General features: G+C 42.0%; 3 protein-coding genes across 3 annotated transcripts; 1 reads left to right on the top strand and 2 right to left on the bottom strand.

Annotated features, from left to right (window-relative positions):
• LOC110429577 (pyruvate kinase 1, cytosolic) lies at window positions 6,382-11,217 on the top strand. Its single transcript, XM_021445687.1, has 16 exons — window positions 6,382-6,705; window positions 6,809-6,905; window positions 7,026-7,123; window positions 7,295-7,450; window positions 7,646-7,723; window positions 7,833-7,964; window positions 8,157-8,237; window positions 8,448-8,519; window positions 8,598-8,687; window positions 8,936-9,080; window positions 9,213-9,301; window positions 9,447-9,542; window positions 9,674-9,741; window positions 9,831-9,930; window positions 10,170-10,229; window positions 10,784-11,217. Exons 1-16 carry the CDS (start codon window positions 6,637-6,639, stop codon window positions 10,934-10,936), a joined length of 1,584 nt encoding a protein of 527 aa, XP_021301362.1. The 5' UTR covers window positions 6,382-6,636; the 3' UTR covers window positions 10,937-11,217.
• Window positions 11,794-15,717, bottom strand: LOC8074872. The gene is made up of 8 exons (XM_021445686.1): window positions 15,056-15,717; window positions 14,259-14,525; window positions 14,047-14,175; window positions 13,891-13,959; window positions 13,569-13,730; window positions 12,897-13,107; window positions 12,456-12,791; window positions 11,794-12,349 (listed from the first exon to the last, which is right to left on the bottom strand). Exons 1-8 carry the CDS (start codon window positions 15,638-15,640, stop codon window positions 12,198-12,200), a joined length of 1,911 nt encoding a protein of 636 aa, XP_021301361.1. The 5' UTR covers window positions 15,641-15,717; the 3' UTR covers window positions 11,794-12,197.
• LOC8066953 (protein trichome birefringence-like 11) lies at window positions 18,353-22,428 on the bottom strand. Its single transcript, XM_002441774.2, has 4 exons — window positions 21,660-22,428; window positions 20,014-20,409; window positions 19,467-19,625; window positions 18,353-19,203 (listed from the first exon to the last, which is right to left on the bottom strand). Exons 1-4 carry the CDS (start codon window positions 22,130-22,132, stop codon window positions 18,807-18,809), a joined length of 1,425 nt encoding a protein of 474 aa, XP_002441819.1. The 5' UTR covers window positions 22,133-22,428; the 3' UTR covers window positions 18,353-18,806.

Genomic DNA, 24,198 nt, shown 5'->3' with positions numbered 1-24,198 from the left:
GACGCAGCTTGTATTGAAAGCTTAAAACAAGGTTTTGCTGGGGTGGTTACCAACTTACAAGTCAGCACATTAACTCAAATCAAACGCAAACCCATCATCCTTACGAAAGCTCCTACACCCCCTTTCTTACAAGACACTTCTAAGAACATGAAAATATCCAAGCTTAAAGCATCTCCAAGAATTCTCCATATTTTATTTTCTCAAAATATGGTATTTGCCAACTCTCAAATTAGTACGGGGAGAAAAAAAAGTCGTCCCCAAGAGTTTCCTATTTTTATCCTAAATTTTTTTTCTCGGCACTTTTATCTCACAATGTGGTCTCATTTTTTGCATCAGGAATCTGAATTTGTTTTTGTACTTAGATCATCTTCAACAGCTCACCAATATATCATCCCTAATAGATGGTATTGGTAATCACCAATATTGCTCTTTAGACTATTGGGGGAGATCCCTCCAATAGATCACCAATAATCTCCTTCAATACATGAGGCCCACATGTCAGGTCATAATTTATTTTTTCTCTCTCTCTCTTTTTCCTTTCCGTTTCTCCTCTCAATTCATCTACATCCGCCCATCCAGTCAGCACTATACCTACTTCTCGAACACCGAGAGGAGTATGACCAGCAAGTTGGCGAGCTCCTGGCGTAGCTGACGATGGAGAAGAATCCAAACACGAGGAGTCTGACTAGCAGGTCGGTGAGCTCCCGGCATAGGTGACGATGGAGAATCTGAATGCCAAGGAGTTTGACCAGTAGATCGGTGAGCTCCGGAGAATCCGAACGCCGAGGAGTCTGACCAGGTCAGCGAAGAACTTCAAGTACCAGGTGGTGCAACCATCCAGACGATGATCCTCTTGTCTACTAGTCCCCAAGCGTAAAAAGTAAGTTCGTCGACCGAAATTATGCCCCTATAAAACAAATATGTAGAATGTGTAGTACATGATGGAGAAAGACAATAGATCGGAGTAGGTAAACATTATGTTTATTTGGAGTTTGTTTGTATTTTAAATATGAAAAATTTCCTTCCAGTTGGTTCGTCATCATGTCACTGTCCCCGACTATGGCGACTGGCCCAAACTCTATAGCGCGGAGTGGCCGGCACCTGTGTAACGTAAGAGAGAGAACGTCGCCAAGGAACCAAGGTCGCTTGGGAGACATATAAACGAGAACGTGGCTGGTCGGCGAGTTGCATCGTGAAATTATATGTGATCTTTTAGCGATGGTATATATACATGTAGGAAAAAGATCTTTTGGAGATAATTATATGGAGAAAACAGCATGGAGATAATTTCTCTGCTAAGGCCTTGTTTAGTTTCCAAAAAATTTTGGGTTAATCTAAAAGGCTGACATCTTATGATTGGTGCCCAAAAACATGACATCCAAAATTTTTTGGGTGTGGTGTTCAGTTGCCAAAATTTTTTGGGTGACCATTAAAGGTGCCTCATGCAAACTGCTGCATGCACATGCAAAACCATGCAACATATGTTGCAAATGACATTACTGCATTCATCTCCAATCAAAAAAGTTTCACACAACATGTATTCAAAACAATGTCTTCCTGTTCTTACACATTTACAACAACAAATCACCTGTAATCATCAACAAAACTGTCCACAATCAATCACAGAAACCAAAACTGCTGAATTACAAATACGTCGGAAGACGGCCGCCGTGTACGCTGCGTGCGGCTCCTCCCATGGCGGGTAGGCGGGTTCGGTGAACGTGTTCTCGGAGGGGGTGCCAGAACGTGCCTCCAAGGTCTGCGGAGACAGCAGGATGTCGAGGAGGCCAGGGCGGGCTGAAGGCGCCTCCAATGGTCGCGTGGGTGGGGGCGGATGAGGATGACTCCATGGAGGGGACATCGCGGATCCGGCGCCAACGGTGTGCGGGGCCTGGAATTGAGCGTCCGCCGCCGTCATGGGCCGTCCGGGGAAGCAGATCAGACGAGGAGCCATTGGGGGCACCTCGTTGAACCCCGCAAGATAGTCGGGGTACGACGGGCCGCCGGACCAACCCTCGCTGTCGTTCAGATCTAGGGAGTCCAACCCTAACCGGTTGGTCAGGTTGCTCGACCCACTTTCGTCGGATTGAGGCTCGGCCGGGTTCAAACCAAGCCGAGTCATCGTGGGGGAAGATGGCGTCGCGGTCCTCCTCGGCGGCCTCCGCAGCGTAGTCGCGTCCGTGCTGATGGTCCATGGCGACGAGGGCTCGGGGGGAATGGTGAGCGGCGGATCTGGACCGCCGGCTTCGGGGGAGGGACGCGGTGGCGGCGGAGGATCCGGATCGGCGGCGGCTAGGGTTCTGCGCAGATGGGGTGCGGCTGCGGGACGCGAGCGGCTAGAGTTGGGATGTTGCGGATGGCGGCCGACTCCTACGTTTATATGCAATGCGATCTGGTGGCGGTAGCGGGCTATTTTTTGGGCCTACAGTACGAGGCCGAAAATTTCTGCGGGCCGTTTAGTTACAAAAGGCCGAAAGCCAGAAAATTTTGGATCGGGCCGAAAATTTATGTGAACTAAACCAAGCCTAAGTGAACAGGCTCCTAGCTGTTTAATGTGCTGAGGGCACTCACAATGCAAGACTTTATCACAGAGTCCAAGACAATTAATTACATATTATTTATGATATTTTGCTGATGTGACAGCATATTTATTGAAGAAATAGATAGAAAAAATAAGACTCTAAGTCTTATTTAGACTTTAAGTCCACATTGTTCGAGGTAGACTCTACGATAGAGTTTGTATCGTGAGTGCGCTGATGGACATGGCATTCGGGTGTTTGGGTGCATGCTTGGTCTGTACATGCGTGTGTACTTGCATTGCCAATCATATGCCTTCGTGGTTCATTATTGGCTGAGCAAAGACATTGAGCTTTATTTTTCTCTTGTAAAAAATCAGGCAACATTTCTTTTCTACCATGCAACATTTTTTTCTACCATGACGTATCAGTCTAACGAACAAGGCGCCGTCATCATGCTTCGAGGATGCCGTGTGGTGTCCGGTACGTGCAGAGCACTGCACCAATCGCCGTGTTGTACACGTATCCAGGTTGGACATCACGACGAGATCGGATGGCACATGGGCAAAGCCGAGCTGCTACGCCGTTACGGGGTCCTCGTGCCGCCGAACGTCGAGTTAGCGATAAGAACTTAGGGCGAGTTGTCGACGACGATGATGGTGTCGATCTTAGATCCCATTTGGTCCGCCCACTCTTGCTCAAGGGATCTAATTAACGGCGATGCGTAGGGGCTTAATGGATTCCATCTGCTGGGTGTGTATGGTTTTCCTTCTGTTTCAAGTACCTTTTTTTACCCTTTGATTCACGTCAGGTTCCATTTTGATTTTGCCTGAGCATGCAATTATTTGTTTGAGCAGATTCTTCTTTTTTTTTTTTAGCAAATGATTTTACCTTCTTCTAGGACAGATGCGCAATATGGGTCCAGGTCCAACAAATTCTCCAATTTGGTTTCTTCGAAAAGCAGTGCTCGTGCTCCCAAAGTCAGAACGTGCTGGGCCGGGCCTCCGTAACCCGTTTTACTTCACCTTCGACCTGGGCTTGTCTAGCGGACTCAATATGCAGCCCAACAGACCCCCAACAGCAATACAACCATTCACTCGTACACACAAAGCATCCGACTCTCATCTACCTCTGCCCTCTACCTTGCAAAAACAGAAGCCAACCATGGCCAGGTCGAGCAGCCCAGCCATGCACATGAACTGCGCATACTTTAGCTGGTTAGATTTTCTATGGCAGAATTTATCCATTCACGTTTAAGTTCTCAACATGGAACATATGCTTGTTTTTTTTTCTAGATTTTATTATAGTTAACGACGTTTTTCTTTCAATTATAGGCGATGTATTTGTTAACATCGAGGTATCTATTATGACTTCATCAATCTAAAGATTTACCAGTTCGACTTAGTTTTTTTTAAAATGTTCATGTGCATCAAATCGATCTAGTTGTGCACGAGGGGGCTCGTAGATAGAAAAAAAAATCAAAGGAGATTCAACTTTAGTTTGAAAATCAAAGGAGATTTAATTTTAGTTTGAAAATCAAACACAATCAAAAAAGGGTTAAATTTGATCATTTCTAGCCTCAATAGTGACTATGCAACAACAACAAAAACAGCATAATAGGCCGGTGTTAGGCAAGGCGGCGTGGGGATTAGAGAAAAATAGACCAGCCTAGTCCAAGTCAAAACATCTCAAATTTGATCCAAATTCCTCCGATCTCGTAAAAACTTGTAGATTGTGACTTTAGGAGGTTTGATAAAACCGCCCCCTCTATATATTAGAGGATCATAGTCAATTGAGGTTAAACACAAGCAATTGGCAAAAAAAAAATCAGTCCACTACTTTCTTCTCCTACCTTTAGATTTTGATTCGTTGATGTTCTAATTGGCCTTACCGCCTCTAGGGCAACACGACGTGCACTTCCCAGAGCCATCCTAAGAGGTGTTCACGAGCTTTTGGCATGAAGAACGGGTACTGCACGGCCAACTTGCTCGTCGCCCTCGATGTTTGGTATATATGGTTTTGGTATAAATAATGTCGCAAACTCGTGATGCTCGAGGCCGAGGACCAATTTGGAAGAGGTGGATGCAGCTGTGTAACTATCTAGTGACACCTGCAGTTGCCAAACAATAATTAACGTCCCTAGTTCTTGGTTTGATATGCGCGTTTTCTGACTCTAGGCCAAGTCACAAAACAAGAGGAGGCAAAAATGAAACTCTGTCCAAGTGATTGTATCTATGTTTCCTTTTGACGATACAGAATTATATTAACATATCTAGTATGACGTGTGAAGAAGAGAAAGAGGTGGAATGGAATACCATCTCTTTGGAATCATCATCGGATACCAGAAGAATGTTCTGATGTCGTGGTGGTACGGTGGAGCAATTGAGATCTTGAGATCGAGCAGTGGTCGTCCCTGAGAGTGACAGGTAGAAGCAACTTAGATCCTAGCTAGTTGATGCTTAACAGTTAGCTTGATTCTAGATATTATATCAGTCTCTAGGAGAGTGTAGGTAGATACTCTATCTATTCTAGATTATAAATCATTCTGGCTTTTTTTAGTATATATATATCTTTTATTATGTATTTGAACATAAGCTATATATGTATATATTAGAAAATATAAACGGCTTTATAATGATTTTAAATGGAGGAAGCACGTCATACAGCAATGCAATGCAGTTTCGGTAAACCTGCTTGGACCACGTATATTCGATTTCATCTAGAAGAGCCAAAAGAGCAATCTGGTCAAGTAGAACGGAAAAGACCATGGCACGTACGTTGGAATATTTTTGGGGGAGAAAAGGTGGCAGACCTGGACCGCCCTGGACGAATATGCAAAGCTGCATACCTATGGACGAAATAAAAAAAAAACGCTTTCTCATTTGGTGGGTCGTAAACAATGTTCTGGAAGGGAGAACAAAGCTTTAACAAATGCAAGAAGGAAAAAAAAAAGCGACAGGGACTTTTTCAATGTTGGCCTCTGCTTTTAAAACAAATGGAATTGACCTAAGTGGTGTTGGAGATTTTATACGACAATCCTAACAGATAATGCGATCTATATTTTCATAGAGTAGTATTATCTCAAATTACAGCAGGTGTTATAACAAAATGGCTGATGTTTTGGCTGCTTACGAAGTCTATATATTGTCCTCGGATATCAAACTGTTAACCAGCCAAAGCCCTGAGCTTTGTAAGTGAACTTTTTTTGGGGCGATTTGCCTAAATGTTTGTCTACTGAAATATGTGATTTGCCTCCAGACAAAACAAAAAAAATGCTGCTGCTGCTGCTGCAGCTGCAGCCTAGCTATCGCCGCGCCCACTGGCAGGCAGGCAGTCAGTCAGGAGAGGCTCCCGGTTTTGCGACGCCGACGCCCTTTTCCGTTGGCATTGACCGCCGTCCGCCGCGACGCCCAATTCTGAAACCGGCGGCATGTCCGTCTCCGGCCGCCGTCCAAAAAGTCCAAACCAAGCGTCCAAACCGCTGCGCGGGCGCGTGTCGCCATCCACTGTTTCCTTCTCGTTGTTACAATTATTTATTTATTTATTTATTTTCCGTCCATTCATTTAGATTTGGGTCTCGTTTACTTCCTAAAAAAATAGCAAAATATTTAAGATTCTACGTTACATCAAATCTTTCCATATATAGAACAATAAATATAGATAAAAATAACTAACTATATAGTTTATCTGTAATATATAAAACGGACCTTTTGAGCCTAGGTAGTTTATAATTGGACAATATTTGTAAAATGCAAACGAAAATATTACAGTATCTATTTTGCAAAAAAAAAAAAAGTAAACAACGCCTTGAAAACCACCACCACGACCTATTAATTGCACGAGATTTGCCGTGAGACCACGTTCAGACGTGTGCGTGATTAAGAGCAGCGCACTCGCCATCCGCATCCACATCCACCGCCGAGCTTGCCTTTTCTTTCCTCTTCGATTCTTTTTTTTTTTCTTGGAGAATAAGAAGAAGAGAAGAGGGGGCAGAAGAACAAAAGGAGTCGCGCCGTTGCGTTGCTCGCTCCTCCCCGCGTCGTCCCCGCCAGCAGCTCCCTCGCTCTCCCTCCCGATCTGATCCGAAGCGCGACCTCGACGAGACCACCGCAGGGGCACGATGCATTCCACCAACCTTTTGCTCGAGGAGCCCATCCGGATGGCCTCCATCCTCGAGCCATCCAAGACCGTAAGCCGCCGCGTCGTCTTTGGCTTTCTTCAGATTTCCTCGATTCGCTACTACTCTCAGGATTCTGCTCTGATTCCGCCCCTGTGGATGGATCCCGTCGCAGAGCTTCTTCCCGGCGATGACCAAGATCGTCGGCACGCTCGGGCCCAAGTCCCGCTCCGTCGACACCATCTCCTCCTGCCTCAAGGCCGGCATGTCCGGTAATTTCTCACTCTCCCTCTCTGTTGTCTCCATGGCTAGCTCAGCTCAGATTACACCGCAATTTCTTGTCTTTTGTTGTTTATAATAAACTTACGTATGTGATTCCGGCGCGCTGGCAGTCGCTCGCTTCGATTTCTCGTGGGGAGACGCTGCCTACCACCAGGAGACGCTCGAGAACCTCAAGCTCGCCATCAAGTCCACCAAGAAGCTCTGCGCTGTAAGTGGAGAACCCCGCCCCCGCCCCTCTTTATTTCTCTCTTTCCATCGATTCTCGTCGCATATATATAACTGCAAATAAACGCACCTAATCCTTAGTACGCGCCAGCCATTATGCGGCACGACCTGACGACTGGATCACACTTTCGCTTGCTTGCTTGCTTGCTTGCAGGTTATGCTTGACACGGTTGGACCGGAGCTGCAGGTGGTCAACAAGAGTGAGACCCCCATCTCCCTTGAGGAGAACGGGACTGTCGTGCTCACGCCGCATCAGGGCCAAGAAGCCACCTCCACCTTGCTGCCCATCAACTTCTCTGGGCTCGCCAAGGTTAGCTGCTGTTTTTGTCAGATCAGATCCCATATCCAGTTCTGTGTTTTAGTTAATTACTACTTCTAGTTCTAGGCAATCAGCTGCAACTGCTAGCAGATCAATCTATGGCTACCTACTGTAGCAGATCAACTTCTAGTCTCTTGTTTCCACATGACAGCGCTGAAAGAAAAAAAAAAACTTTGGTCCTTGCAGGCTGTGACACCAGGTGCAACAATATTTGTGGGTCAATACTTGTTCACCGGTAGCGAGACTACTTCAGTTTGGTTGGAGGTAAAAGCCTTTGGCATCCTGTACTTACAGCTGTGCTACATCTGTATGTTCCGTTTGTCTTCCTGTAGTCTGCGTTTTCAGATAACAATTCCTCCATCTGCCTGTATAGGTTTCTGAAGTTAAAGGAGACGATGTGGTTTGTATAATCAAGAACACAGCTACCTTGGCTGGGTCACTCTTCACACTGCATTGCTCCCAGATCCATATTGACTTGCCCACGCTGTCTCATGAGGATAAGGATGTAAGTAACTACTCTCAAAAATGTGATTTATGTATCCTTGCGTAACTGTTGCTTTGAGTTTGATGCATCCCCTTCCTTTCAGAATTTCACCTTTAACAACATGCAAATTTTGGGTCCGAACTATATCTGCTGTAAAGATCCAGCCCTGTCCTTAGATCCATCCTAAGACTTACTTGCATGAACTGCTTTCAGGTTATCAAAAAATGGGGTGCTCCAAATAAGATTGACTTCCTCTCTTTGTCTTACACAAGACATGCAGAAGATGTGCGGCAGGTAAGCAACTAATGACATTATGGATGCATCTTGAGTTATTTTGTTTGCCCTCTATAGTTGTTGTGCTTCTAATAAGCAATACAAGTATTTCTTCAGTTAAAAGGTTGTGTAACTACGAGTACTCTAACTATGTTTGAATACAGTGTCTCCACTTTGTTTGAGAAGAATGTTGTTAACAGTGCTAGTATTTTTCTTTCCCCTGCAACACAGGCACGCGAGTACCTCTCGAAATTGGGTGATCTTAGCCAAACTCAGATTTTTGCCAAAATTGAGAATGTTGAGGTATTTTCAAGATCTTTGTTTTTTCATTATTCGCTTATGTAGCTTTTGTCTTACAACTACCCACTTATTGCTTTGCAGGGCTTGAACCATTTTGATGAAATACTGGCAGAGGCAGATGGTATCATTCTGTCAAGAGGAAACCTAGGAATTGACCTTCCACCTGAGAAGGTTGGCTTTCTCAACTAACATTTCATCAGTTCAGAACACCTCATTTTAGACGTACGCTAGTACCCAAAACCTAAGATGTTAAAGGAAATACAGACAATATACATCAACTTTTAGTGACATAACCTTAAACATTTCTTTTCATAATAAAATAATACCTTTCTCTTGTTTTAAGATGCAACAATTGTCCTTGTTTTATACCAGTTCATTTAGCCTTTGATCTTTACCTCTCTGGGTTCTCCATATTGTAGGTCTTTCTGTTTCAAAAGTCTGCGCTTCACAAGTGCAACATGGCTGGAAAGCCTGCTGTTGTTACTCGTGTCGTGGACAGCATGACTGACAACCTCAGGCCTACTCGTGCGGAGGCAACTGATGTGGCAAATGCAGTTCTCGATGGTAAGTTCTTGACAATTTTAATGGATTTCCAAAAATCTTTCATGGACTCTGGCTTTTGTAGCCTGACATACTGGTCCATGGTGCACTTAGAAAGGACAGTCCAATCATGATGCACAATTGCTTTTACTTCAGGGAGTGATGCCATTCTCCTTGGTGCTGAGACTCTCCGTGGTTTATATCCAGTGGAGACTATTTCAACAGTGGGCAGAATTTGTGCTGAGGTAAAATTTCTATTGAGTCATATGTTTTCTTGATGAAGATTTGCATTTCAATTATTATCTTTACTTCTATGTGTACTTTTTTCCCCTTTGCATCTGGCTTGTCATTGATCAATTTAGTATACAATGTTTGTCAATTGTTTTACAGGCTGAGAAGGTATTCAACCAAGATTTATACTACAAGCGAACTGTGAAGTATGTGGGAGAACCTATGACCCACTTGGAGTCTATTGCTTCCTCAGCAGTAAGATCTCATATTTCAACCTTTGCCTTATGTTTGCATGAGAAACATTTTTCTGTCAATGTCGTACCACAATCACGAATTGTCATGACACTGATTTCTTTTGTCTAAAATACCATAAACTACTTTTCCAGGTGCGAGCTGCTATCAAAGTTAAGGCATCAGTCATCATTTGCTTCACCTCTTCTGGACGGGCTGCAAGGTATATATATACAAATGAATATTGCTTGTACAGGGCTGTAGTTTAAGTTCAGTGAAAATTAGTCTCATGTATATCTAAATGATTTGCAGGCTCATTGCCAAGTACAGGCCCAACATGCCTGTTCTTTCTGTTGTCATTCCTCGTCTGAAGACAAACCAACTGAGGTGGAGTTTCACAGGTGCTTTTGAGGTGTGTGAGCAACCTTTCCCTTTTGTATTTGTGATCTTCACATCAATGTTCTATATTTATGCAATGTGGGGCTCTCATATTGTTATTAGCACGCTGTTCATTTATTTGTGAATCATTGCCTGTGCAAAGTTAGCTTATTGACATTAAACATGTAACCATTCGACTTTGTTTTCTGTTTGTCAGTGGATTGTGCTGATATTTGGTACTATGTGACTCATTTGTTGTATGATTTCTTGCAGGCAAGGCAATCACTCATAGTTAGGGGCCTCTTCCCTATGCTTGCTGATCCACGGCATCCAGTAAGTTAACCATCTCCTTTGTTAGAGGGATTGAAGTATATACTATAATTACAATACATACTTCTGATTTCCTATGTGTAGCCCATATATGGGATTAGCATCATTGTATTCTTCAAAATGTAGCTTTGTTTCACCTCTTCTATGGTAATAAGATCCCATATGAAGGTAGGGTTCGTACATATATATCGACCTTTATTAACATAACAATATCATGTTCTAGTGGTCTTGCTTCCATTGGGCTTTGCACCAAGTTCCAAGGGAAGAGCACTAGAATGATGTTCACTAGTTCAGTTTCAAACAGTTTGAATGGTGTGATAAAGTATGGTTAATCAAAACATTTTTCAAAACTCTCGGCAGGTTTATCGAGCCTATAGAATAATAGCTTATAAGACAAAGTCAGGCTAAATCTATGAAGCTCTCAATTGGACTTCGCTGAACTTAAATGTTTTTTCATGTATTTCAAATTGGGTGGGGCAAGCTGATTGATACCTGACTGAACTAACGAATGACTGCCTGGTGACTCGGTATATTAATCAATCTACATTGTCTTTCAGGCTGAATCTACCAGTGCTACAAATGAGTCTGTGTTGAAGGTTGCTCTTGACCATGGCAAAGCCTCGGGTGTCATCAAGTCCCATGACCGTGTCGTTGTTTGCCAGAAAGTGGGTGATTCCTCTGTTGTGAAGATCATTGAGCTGGATGATTAGGCAATCAGCCTATGCTTGTCTACTAGGGCATGTTTTTGCCTATTTTTGACTAGGCCTAAACTTATTGGCTATGTATAATCCTATAGCGCTTGAAAAATGAGCAGTTTTTCCTATGGTGCCATCATAGGATTTGCTTTTACAGTTCCAATTGTGATGTAGATCGGAATTTGCTCGACTAAACTGCGGTGTAACAGTTCAATGGGCAGATGGAATAATGCAATACCAATACTGTTCCCTCGTTAGGTTGTCACTTCAATTGCTGATCTAGACTTTTTTGCTAACCCTATCTCTTGCTGCTTGTTATTTCTGTTTCTGATCTATGTAACTCAGAGAAAAGGTTATATATTTTGATCTGTTTGTCATCCTATGCTTCAAGGATCTATATCCAGGATCATTTTTTCCTATATATTGTACCGTTATAGCGGTCCCACTCATGGCAAGTGACCATCGTCAAAGTTCGGCCGAGCAACTTAAAAAATTAAATCCACAACGCATATAGCTGATGAATACCAACTGATTCAGCAAAACATAATTCACATCTAAGCTGGTAACTCATGGCCAAAGAAGAGTTTCCACGTTCTGTATTCCAAATTTCAGCATGGATAATAATCGACAACAATGCACCATGTTACATGTTTTTAGTACAACATTATACAAATCGTTAAGTTCCAAACTGAACATTCTTTATACAAATCGTTCAGTTCCAAACTGAACATTCTTTATTGGCTTGCTATACTAGTGCCATTATCCGTCACTTTTGAAAAGAATGGTGTAAATAAGACGTATCTTGTTCAAGCTAATAAATTGATCTGGTGACCATGTCAAAACGTCTGAGCAACTCATTGACTAGATACACATAAGGCAAACACAATGCACAATTGAGGAATAATAAAGAATGTTCCATGTTCCGTATTCCAATTCTCAGCTTTGATATTCTACACATTTGCACCATATCAGATGGCTTTTAGTACAACATCATACCAGAAGTTCAATTCCAAACTTGACATTCCCTTTTGACTTGCTATACTAGCGCCATTATCCGGCACTATGGAAAGAATGGTGTAAATTACAACTTGTACAAAAGAATGGCCAGCAAAGGAACAGTCACCTTCGATCTCATCTTCCAAAAACAGCCCTCTACTCAGCACAGTGCTTCGTGCTTCCACGGTTTACGTAGAAAGACAACTTGATGAACAGGTTTCACACAAAATGCATTTGATGCTTCCATCAGAGTAGGTCACAGCCTCAGAGGTTTGACATGTTATTCAGCATGATTGGCAAGTGTTGCTGCATTGTTCAATGAAGAGGCAAGGTTGCTTGGCAGTAGAGGAGGATCAGGAGATATCCGATTTGCCCACAGATTTGCGAGTTTAACAAAATAGTGACCACCATTCCACATGACCACGTTCAATCCTACATTAAGGACAACAGTAATTAGTTGATATCTTGGAAGAATAATATCAGAGCTGAAAATTTCTGTTTGAAAAGAGCAACAGTAGCATGAGTTTGGGAGTTTTACCTGGAAGAAGACTACTTGGCAAGAGAGTTAGTCTACATCGCATCTCGTTGTTGGGAATAATATTTTGTAGATTGGGCACTTCAAGTTTTGTAATATTGTTAATCGATTCCATGAGAGCTTTAGCAAAAGCTGCATCTTTGTGATTGTTGTCAATGACCATCTTAAGAGCCATTTCCAAACCACTAGTCCAAGCATCAGTGCAGCTGTCCAAACAAGACAACATTTTATTCAACTTTCCAGGATCTGCAAGAACCCAGGGCTTGAAACACTGCAAGGATAAATGTAAAATCTGTCCAACTCTATATATCTCCCCAAGAGCAATAAAGTAGTGACCACCTGTAAAACCAACATAGATGGCAGTTTATAGTTGACTTCTATCTGTGAAGATAAATGACCCCAAATGAATGATAAAGCTTTTCTGATCATGCAAAATATTTGTACCTTCAGAAACTACTCTGTCGCGGACATTTGCATGATAAAATTCTTGCCAAAGTGCCGCACCATGCTGCAATTCTTGGGCACAGGACAGAAGCATACTGTACCATGCACCGACATAATCACCCTGCTCCTCTTTGGATGCTAGTTTCAGTATATGCAGGGTGGAAACACTGAGCTTGTAAAGTTCAACTGCAATATCCGTGTCCTCCAATGCCTGAAATTTGGTATCAGAAAGGTCAATAGATTATTTATTTTCTTATTCAAAATCACATCAATCATATGAGCAAGAAACAGAAGGTATATTGCAAGATTGGCTGCACATAATGCAGATTAGATTATAAATAATAGGAAATCATTGAAGAAAATTTTCTAAAGTTTACCAGAAGGGATTAATTATGATAATATTAACTTATTAAGATAAAATAATGATGCCAAACTGAGCAGAGGGGGAAAAAAGTGGTTCAGCAAAAAAAAAAAAAGTGTGTACTGATCTTGAGTTGAAACTATAAATTAAGGAAGAAGTTCCTATACAACATGTGTGAAACTATAAATCAAGACAGAAATTTCCAAGGAATGTGATTTTTGGATTGCCAACAGTAGGGAGAGTTCCTATACAACATTACTGATAATGATGAGAAACTTACGTAACATAGACAATGATAGTATGATACATACCCGTTCTATCTTTTCTGCTAAACAATATTCTTGTTCAAAATCCTTCAGATGTTCCTCTTTGGTACATTTAAGGAGTTCTGTGATATATACATCCTTCCAAGGCTGTTCCTCTGTGAAAAAGCCTTTGGGCAGCGAAGAATCTTTTAGTTTGTCGTGTATTTCCTGGAGGTTGATGGAAAATGGATTAATAGCAATGATTACCAGTTCTCGAGTGATACACATGAACATAAGAATATACAAACAATAAGTTATGGTCAAGGCAATCCTTTAATATATTCACACGAAAAATCTCATTTGCAGACACAAATGGTCAGGAACACACCTGAATATCCCTTCCAATTGCAGTTGCTTTGTTGTTTTCATCAGAGAATGTAGATTCCTTCTGTGCTTCCTGAATGCATATCCTTAGTTACAAAATTATGAAGCAACAAAATACACAAATAACGTCCTTTTAGAAATGCAATGAGTAATCACTGACCCTAAGTTCCTTCACGTGCCGGGATATTGCTGTCAAGGACTCTTCTCTCATTCTATGGTAGAATTCAATCAAAATGCAATCACGTGTTGACCTACTGGAATGGTTGTCATCTGTTTCAAATGAAGAGTTCTGATCACTGATCATTAGTGTACATCAAAAGAATATGAAATAAAGTTGTTTCAGTGGAAAACTTAGATACAATGAATGCTCACCATTTCATTATTAGAAAACAGATCAGATGAACTCTGGACACTTTCTGCAGAGCTTTGAGCAATGTGAATAGCATCAGCTCGTTCGCTCTCTTTGTACAGGTTAAGTATAGCTGAATTGTTGGCCGGCAAATAAGTGGAGGCCTTCAAAAATTCTTCAGTACAAGTCCCAACAACATCGGTTGTTTGATGAACATGGTTCAGTTTGTCATCAACACTGGTAAACGATGACCAGTCTTCCTGGTCAGTGCTCAATGATTTTGTTATATCCTGAAAGATATGAAAACATTGCTCAGATATTCACCTTTGCCATGTGTACAAATAGGCAAAACAAAGACCTTGCAAAGTAGTTCTACTTGAACAACATAATATAATTTATGTTTACTGGAGGCATCCTAATGTTGCACTAGCAAGTAGTAACAAGTCTAGCTCAGGGATTTTCTAAAGCAGAACAGCTTTGGGTGTCTAGATTAAAGTTTGCAAGGAATCAACAATCCTTGCATCTCCCAGCAACCAGATTGCTCATCTCAGCCCAGTAGCCCAACCCTTCAGTTTACACCACCCATATTCAAGTTTGCATTCTGTAAGCGTCACATTTTATCTATCGATACATCACGCCAGCCACTCCCAAACAGTCCTGGGAGTTTGAAACAAAACAACCATATCATATTGACTTGGATAGAGTCGATGTCACTCTTCCAAAGCCCAAACATCTCAATCTCACGACAATTTAGCACCTGAACTAAAATCAAAGACGAAGGGGATCAGGAAATGCGTCACAGTGCGGCAGGGAGGCTCACCTCAATCTTACCAATTCCATCCGCATGTCCTGGTCCGCCTCCATCCTGATCGGCAGGTTCCGCCGTCGCCGCCGTGAATTCCCAATCATCGTCTCCAAACCCTTGGTCATCCTCCGCCTCCACTTGCGGGACCGGGACCGGGACCGCATCGGCAGCTGGGGGCGGCTGAGATCCGTAGAGGCCAGCGATGAGGTCCTTCAGATCCGCGGGACTGGGCCCGTTAGAGGGGAAGGACGGGGCGCGCTGGGGCGCCGTGGCCGTCGGCGGCGGCCCGGCGGGCCCTTCCTCCTCCTCCTGACCGTCGTCGTCGTCGGCGCCGAACAGGGAGAGGGGCAGCGGGCCCCGCGGCTTCTCCCAGGACGCCGAGGAGGAGGAGGAGGGAGCGGCGGCGGTCGGCGCGGAGGCGCCCGCGTCGGCGTCGGATCCGAGCCCGCTCGCCACGAAGTCGCCCCAGTCGTCGTCGAAGGCCGCGAAGGCGGTGGGCGGCTGCGGCGCGGCGGGCGCGGAGGCGAAGGTGAAGTCGCCGAAATCGAGGTCCTCGTCGAGGAACGGCGCGGGCGGCGGCGGGAACGCGACGGCGTCCATTGCGTTTGCCAGCGCAGGGGAACCGCGGTGGCGCGCGCGTGCGTGCGTTGGTTGATGGTCTGGGTGCGCTGGAGGGGATAGCAACCACAATGTTAGGCCTTGTTCTGATACAAAAACTTTTTGAATTTTGACACTGTAGCACTTTCGTTTTTATTTGACAAATATTATCCAATCATGAAGCAACTAGACTTAAAAGATTTGTCTCGTGATTTACAGGTAAACTGTGCAATTAGTTATCTTTTTTATCTATATTTAATGTTCCATACATGTGCCGTAAGATTCGATGTGATGGAAAATCTTGTAAAGTTTTGGTTTTTTTGGTGCATCTAAACAAGGTCTAGTCTATATGAGCAGCTTTTGCGTCAGTAGACAATAGCTATTGTTGTCTCTATAATGTGTTAGCCAATAACTAGTCCATAAGATGAGTCCCATATAAGATAAAGAATTATTTCTCTTTACAATCCTGTGCAAAGCCAAAAGAGAGAGATGAGTGAAAAAAAATAATTTTTTATTCCCTATAGGTAGTCCATAAGCTTAGCACGGCCACGCAATACTAGAGTCGTCACATACCACCGTCCACTCCTCAACTATCTCAACACCAAGAATAAGCTTCCAAAAGGCCTTCCGTTCAAAAAAATTTCATCCATTACATTGAATTTTTGGTGAATGCAGGAAGCATTAAGGTCATGTTTGGTTCCCTTGCTAAATTTTAGCTACCTCACTTTAATAGCTAAAGTTTCAAACATATTGACTAAAAAAAAGCTAAAATAGTTTAGTCCCATTAATCACCCAAGAGTAACTAAAATAATTTTAGCTAGCTAAAATTTAGCAAGAGGAACCAAACATACCCTAAATATAGACAAAAAAAAATTAATTATATAACTTGATTGTAAATCACAAGATGAATATTTTAAGTCTAAGTGGTCTATAATTAGCTATACAGTAATCCATATGAACTAATAATGAATTTAAATTCGTCTCGTAGTTTCCGGACGAAGTATGTAATTTATTTTTTTATTATTAATCTATGTTTAATATTTCAGTATGTCGACATATTTGATGTGATACCTAAATATTTTCATTTCACGAACTAAATAAGATCCAAAACTTTTTTTTTTCAAGTATCAACTATCTTGGGAAGAAGGAAATACTACTACGTACATAATTACGCAAAGAAATTTATAGGACAACAGTCCCGGCACTCATGAGCTTGTCGCAAGTTTCCAGCCTACTCTCTCTATCCCTTAAAACTTTAATTTCTAGAATACGTATCAATTATTTTTTTTTAAATTTAATCAACTTTATAAATAAAAACATTAATATTTACACTTAAGCAATAAAATATGTTGACATAAGGTCAGTCTTAATGTATGTTTTATAGAAGTGTCATACACATTAAATATAATGTCACATAAGCAAAATTGCTGACTTGGCAGCGTCATTAAATGAAAGAGTTTCATCAGATGAGAGAGGAGTTTCATCCCCATGAAACTCACGTGGCTCGATTACCTAGTTTATAGTTTTGATAACTGTGCCATGAAACTATGTATTGAGACTGACCTAAGAAGAAACACATTTACTAGTTATATCATCCACAATTGTCTGAATCTTAAGACGTTTTTTAAATCAATCATATACTTTATTGAGATAGGTAACTAGTCCGACTCTCTCCTCCGAGAACTGTATATGAAAATTTCATCTCGTACGACTCAAGCAGAAATACACAAATTTTCAATAGATATTAGAAAAAAAAGTTTCAAATGAGTATCTTATGAAAATATATTTTATAATAAATTTAATAATACTAATTTGGTACTATAAATCTTAGCTAAAAATTCGTTCAAAATTAAAAAAAAATTAACTTAAGTCAACTCTAGAAATTCAATTAACAATTAAAATTTAAAAAGTTTAACTTAGGCCTTGTTGGAAAAAATTAGATTTTGGATACTGTAGCACTTTCGTTTTAATTTGGTAATCATTGTTTAATCATGGACTAAGGCCCTGTTTAGATCCCAAATCTTTACATTCCAAAACTTTTGACCGTAAACTTTACATTCCAAATAGGTGTTTAGATGCTTTCCAATTTTTTTGGTCTGCAACACATAAGACAGATTTGCCCTCATTTAATGCTTGATTTGATTCATTAATTGGGGGTATACGACGTCCAACTCGGGCCCCTAAGCAAGTTTACACAATTTTGGGTCTCTAAAGTCCCAAATTTCAAATCTTTATAGCCCAAGTTTTACAGGCCTCTGTTTAGATCTATTCTTCCAAAAAGTGCTCATTTCTCCAAAAGTTTTGGTTTTTGGCTGCATCTAAATAGGGCCTAACTAGGCTTGTGCAATTAGTTTTTGTTTTCGTCTATATTCAATGCTTCATGCATGTGCCACAAGATTCGTTGTGACGGAGAATCTTGAAACTATTTTTTGTGTGCCCTATGAAGTTCTAACATTGTCATTGCTGAGCTCAAGTGTAGTGCCAATAGACTGACAGCACGAAGTGATCCTGTATCAATGTGATTGTGACCACATTCTGGTGCTCTATGTAATTGCACATTGCAAACTATGAATTTTGCAACAAATTATTCATCATGGCTCTTAGCCTGCTTAGTTCTGTTTCCTGTATTGCTTTTCTCCATATAGTTACCAATCCTGCTACGTAAACATGACAACTTCAATTGACAGTTTACTGAACGGACTGAGATGTAAGTCATAAGGCACACACAAAATGAGATCACGAGCATGGAACTCGAGCCGTTGAGCAACAATTGTACAGCTTAGAAATTCTTGATTCACATGCACATGCACCTCGTAACTGCAGTGAGCTTCAGTTAAAACCACCCCCACTTTCACAGCTACATATTTACATCATTCGCTGTAGCAACCCTAGATACACTGCCAATGCCAATTCCAATAACCTCTCCATGAGCCATACAAGTTGCCTTCACCACACAAAGCTATACTACAACTGACCTCTAGCTCAGCTATTCACTAACATCACCATATGCAAACACAGCACAGCAGGGCGGTACGCAGCTTCCTGCAAACGCCCATGATCCAAAAATGTGTTTCGCCACTCTGGCATCCTATCCTAATTGGTATGTGAAACAGCAGCTATTATCGACTCATCGCGCAGGATGACTATGAAACTTGTTTTGTCATGATGATCAGCTGAAGACATTTCCATCTTCAGTGTGCAGTGTCCTAGTGCTAGCAAGGGAAGCATTCTGACCCATCTTCTCATGCTTTCTCATGACAAGGGCGTAGAGAAGCTCATTCCAGGTATCAGGAACTCCAGGAAGGCACCAGTGGCTGCAATCCTGTTTGTAGCGAGGGACAGGTCCTGAAGGGCTCAGGTATACTGAGAGGTGGCCGTCTTTTCTCTGAGCTGTCATTCTCGTCACATTAAGCAGGTCTAATCCAACCAACTTGGATCTGAGGTTGCTCCCTAGAAAATCATTCACGGGCTGAAGCAAGTCAGCCCATTCATCCAGGGACTTCACTGGCATCACATCTGGAAGAGTTTCTAAGTGACAGCTCCCACCAGTCTTCCAGTCACCACCTCTGCAGACCATATACAGATTGCTCTGGTTAAACAGGCGATTTAACATATCACTAAAAGCATATCTTACTTATGTACAATCATGGATTTTTCAACAAGGCGAAGAAATAAAGGCATGCACTGTTCAAGGCTTCAATCACTTTTTGCAATAAGATGATTAAGTTCAGAACGTATATAAATGATCTCAAATATTGTCAAATAATTATAAAAACAAACAGATGAGGGGAGTGATCACTTGTAAGTGTAAGTAGGTGATTACACAGACCTGAAATGCACAGGAGCATATGTACGGTAGATGACATGGGTCTTGCTTGTGTTAACTTCTTTGTGAAGCCAATCAGACAATGTCTGTATCGACCTTCTGTAAGCATCTGCAACAGTCATGCCCATTTTGACCTCATCTCCTACTTGAAAGTAGGCACCCCTGATAAAAATAAAAATAAAAATAAAAAAAACCAACAAAAAACATAACAGCAAGTCAGCAAACTAGCTTCAAATGGGCATAAGATTCAATTGTGGTGATCAGAAAATTGTAACATCATCGAGCAATCCATGTTCTCAGCAATTTCAGGATCACGTGATATTCTCCAAGAGCTAGCAGAAAATCATATATATGACCATATGTCATGGCATGATGGATGTGGATAACTAGACACTGTATCTATTACAAAATGAAAATTGAATTCCTTAAACATGGCGATCACATTTCAACTGATCAAAACAATATCGCAAAAAAACTTGAAAGCATATAGCTATCTATAACAGAAGAACTAGCTGAATGTAAAATCAGTGTGATACCAAGTTATGCTTACCCCCTGATTGTTTTCTCATTGTTCCACCAATGCCCAGTGTTGAAGATCAATACATCAGCATCCTTCCACTTACCCCGGTCAGACATCCAATCCATTGCATCCACTCGAATACTGTACCTAACAATCTCAGGGGCTCCTGCTGGTGGACGACCTTGAAGGACTATAAAGGGGGATCTGTAGTATTCCACAGTGCAATTGTAGTCTGTAAAGTTGAAAATCAAGAAACCCATGTGCTTTGTGATGGGATTCCCATTAACTTCATAGATAGAGCTCTTGTTATGAACAGCACTAGAGAGCATACAAAGTAGAGACTCCCATTGGTTCCTTCCAATTGAATCACCAACAAAAACTACTCTTTTGTTTCGTAGCTTCTCCAGCATGCTTTTGGCATCAAATCTAACAAATCAAATAAAGAATATCACTAAGTCAGAGACAAAGAATACCGATAATGCTAGAGAGGTAATGCGGATCTTCTGAATTGTTCTTCAGTTATAAACCACAAGCACTAGAGAATCAGAGATTGAGATGATTTACAAGGCCACAAAACCATGAATCTGCTTGTACAAGAAATAAATTGACGATAGGCAGTTATTCTTCTGAAAATGCTGTAAATTGCCCACCAAGATTACTGTAGTTCCACTTTAATTCTCTACCACAATCAGTAGGTATAATCTTTCAGTTTCAGAACAACCTAAACATGCAAACAATCCAACTAAATGTCACAATCAGCAGTACAAACTGAAGGCATGCTCACGCCCAATTAAGGGTGGCAGATGCAGAAAAGTGGTATAATCCGTTGCGAGTTAGCTATTCCTGGAGACAGATGAGTCAACATCTCTACCACTGTTGGTAGCACCACGCAACAAACACCACCAATTTTTATTGTTAGCTTGTGAATATAGTGCAGTTGTAAAGGTGACATTAGATTTTGGTTTCATTTCAGAATTAAGGTACATAAGCAACACGCCGTTGTGCCAACAAAGGCAACGGAACATAATCACAACCCACAATGATGGGTCAAGAAATAGCATGAAGAGACCACCCTCCCACCGAGATGGAAACAGCATGACACGCTGCATAACTAAACAATACTAGCAAATATTTCTTCCCACATTCCTAGGAGTAACCATATATTTGTTGACCGAGTGGCAGGCAAAGGGCATCGGGTTTCCAATCTTGCTACGTAGTCCCAAGGTGATGTGGTGGTCTAGAGCATCCAATATTATATACATATACTCTATACTGCAATGATCTAATTTAAGTTCCACAACGCGCATCGACTGATCCACATAACCACATCTCATTAAAGTACAGATCAGTGTACTCGTACTACTTGTCTAGGAGTTTTTTCTTAGACGTTGAAAGTCTGGAGTAGCAGTGTCAATTGTCAAATTTAGACTAGTTCAAGATTGAACAAACACTGCACGGACGTTGAAAGTCTGAAGTAGCAGCGCCAAAAATTTAGACTGGTTCAAGATTCAATCCAAAAAAAAAAAGAAACACGGAGGTAGTAGTATGCCCACGCACGCTTCTTCCGCTCTGACAAGCTTAGCAAAACCAATCTCGAGATTCTGGAGATGGCGGACATGGAACGACTGAAGCAAGGAAGAAGAAGATAGCAGCAGATCGAAGGAACGAAAACGAACCTGGGGAGATGGCATCGCGACGGCTGCCAGCGCCACTTGGTGTAGGACGTGTCGGGGCGGCCGTTCTCGGCGCAGCGGAAGCCGACGTCGAGGAACGGGCAGTCCCTGGAGTCGTAGAGCGGGTACCCGCCGCCACCAGCCGAGACCCACTCCCCGTCGAACAGGTCGCACTCCTCCTCGTCGTCGCCACCACTCCCCGCCGCCGCAGTAGCCGGTGCGGAGACGGGCCGCTTGTCGACATCCGCCGCCGCATCCGCGTCCGAAGCAGCAGCGATGGAGACCCCGCCGGCCCAGAGCCTCCCGTGCGCGGACACCAGCGCGGCGGCCGAGCAGCGGAGCGAGGAGGCGCAGAGGAGGAGCAGCAGCAGCGCGGCGGCCGCCGCGGCCAGCCCCGCCACCGCCAGCTCGGCCTTGTCTAGCCTCCCCTTGGCCGCACGCCGCAGCAGGCGCTTCACGGGCGAGCCCAGCGGCATTGCCGCCGCCTGCCTGCCTGCCTGCCTGCCTGCCTGCCTGCCTTCGCGGATGAAGCGGCAGCGGGCGGTAACTGAAATCCCGCGGCAGGAGGGGGGCCGAGGCGCGGATTTCTCTCGCCCTCGACGGGCCCCTGCCTGGAGCGTCGGCGACTGGCGAGCCCAGTGGTTGGTCCGAGGAGCGCGGTGCGGTGCTGGGACCGGGAGAGGCGGTGCGGTGCCGGGAAGTAGAGGAGAAGGTGGCGGCGGGCGGAGGCGGAGGTGGATGTGGGCGCCGACCGGATTTATGAGACGGCGATTGGAAGTGGGGCGAGCGAATCGGTTGCTGCTTTGCTTCCTTTGTGTTAAGTAAAAAATATAATAATAATAATAATAATAATAATAATAATAATAATAATAATAATAATAATAATAATAATAATAATAATAATAATAATAATAATAATATAATGGGTTTTGAATCTGTGATTGGAAATCATTTGGTAGTAGTAATAATAATGGCTGCGCTGTCATTTTCGCTTACTGCAGTTAATGATCACGGTTATGGTTAGTGTGAGTACAGTAGTGCTACAGTTGGGCGCGTCAAGACCGGGGAAGGAAGCAGCCAAGCAGGGGAGACTTGGCAGCTGGGGACCTGGGCCTTGTTTATTTATAAAATATTTTGTAAAATATTTTATAAAATATGAATAGTATCAATTTTGTTTATATTTGACAAATATTAAACAATCATAGATTAACTAGGCTTAAAAGATTCGTCTCGTCAATTCCGACCAAACTGTGTAATTAGTTTTTATTTTCGTATATATTTAATACTTTATACATATGTCTAAAGATTCAATGTGACGAGGAATTAAAAAATTTTGTAAATTTTTTTGGAACTAAACAAGGCCTGAGGAAAAAATATATTAACTAGCTGATAGATTAGGTAGATAAAAGCTCAAGCGAATAGAATCAACTGTTGATACATATATTTTTTAAAAAAAATAAAGATATAGCAGCCAGCTTCATATCATAAAGAAAAGAGTAATCTTCAAGAAATCAATTAATTTCAAACCTGACTAAATCTATATAAAAAAATTCTCGTATTTGTACTAAAACTTATGGTAGCAGATATATATATATATTAATCTATTTGGAGAGAAAAAATAACTTTGTCGAAATATAGACGAATAGAGTATAGTTCTGTTTGGTATAGTTTTGTTTATTGGTAGAGTAGTCTTTTTTTCTTCGACTTTATGAACAGCTCCGCCGTGGACCTGATACTATATATTGATTAAATATATTAGATAAAATATATGAAAATAGTGAAATGTTCATAATACCTTTATCTTTTCTCTCCCTCTTTTTCTCGTCTTCATTTATTTACTTCCGCTCCCTCTTTTAGGCCTTGTTTACTTCTATTCTAAAATCCAAAATTTTTTAAGATTTTTCGTCACATCGAATCTTTAGCCGCATACATAGAGTATTAAATATAGATGAACAGAAAAACTAATTGTACAGTTTGGTCGGAATTGATGATGCAAATTTTTTGAGTCTAGTTAATCCATACTTGGATAATAGCAAAACAGTGTTTTGTTTCTTAAAATAAATCAATATCAGCCAACTCTTCACGCCCGCATCTCTCAGCGGGTTTCTCACAGCTTCACCAACAAAGCAGCGTTTAGTTCGTACGAACAGATATAGAGGTGCTAGTGGAGTGGTGATTCAAAACGCCAAATCTAATCTAGCATGTCACGTTAATTCTTTTAGAACATGTAACCAGGTATTTTAAGAATATAATTAGAGCGTCTGCGTATTTAAAATCTATTTGAACAATAGTTTGTTTTTTTATATTACACAGTACAACGCAGACGCTCAACACGCACGCACACTCATCTCTATGAACACACGTACGCAAAACCCTACACACAGACGCTCAACACGCACCCACACTAATCCCTATGAACACACGTACGCAAACTCTACCCCTATGAGTACCTTCGAAGGACTGAGCCAGCAAATCTTGAAATTCACGAAGTCACCACAGGCGTCTCGCTGTCGACGGGCACGTCGCCTACCACTTAATACAT

Source organism: Sorghum bicolor, chromosome 8 (genome assembly GCF_000003195.3).
Source record: "Sorghum bicolor cultivar BTx623 chromosome 8, Sorghum_bicolor_NCBIv3, whole genome shotgun sequence".
In the NCBI taxonomy this organism is placed as follows: domain Eukaryota; kingdom Viridiplantae; phylum Streptophyta; class Magnoliopsida; order Poales; family Poaceae; genus Sorghum; species Sorghum bicolor.
The sequence above is the reverse complement of the archived record's forward strand: the minus strand, read 5'-3'. Positions and strand labels throughout refer to the sequence as shown.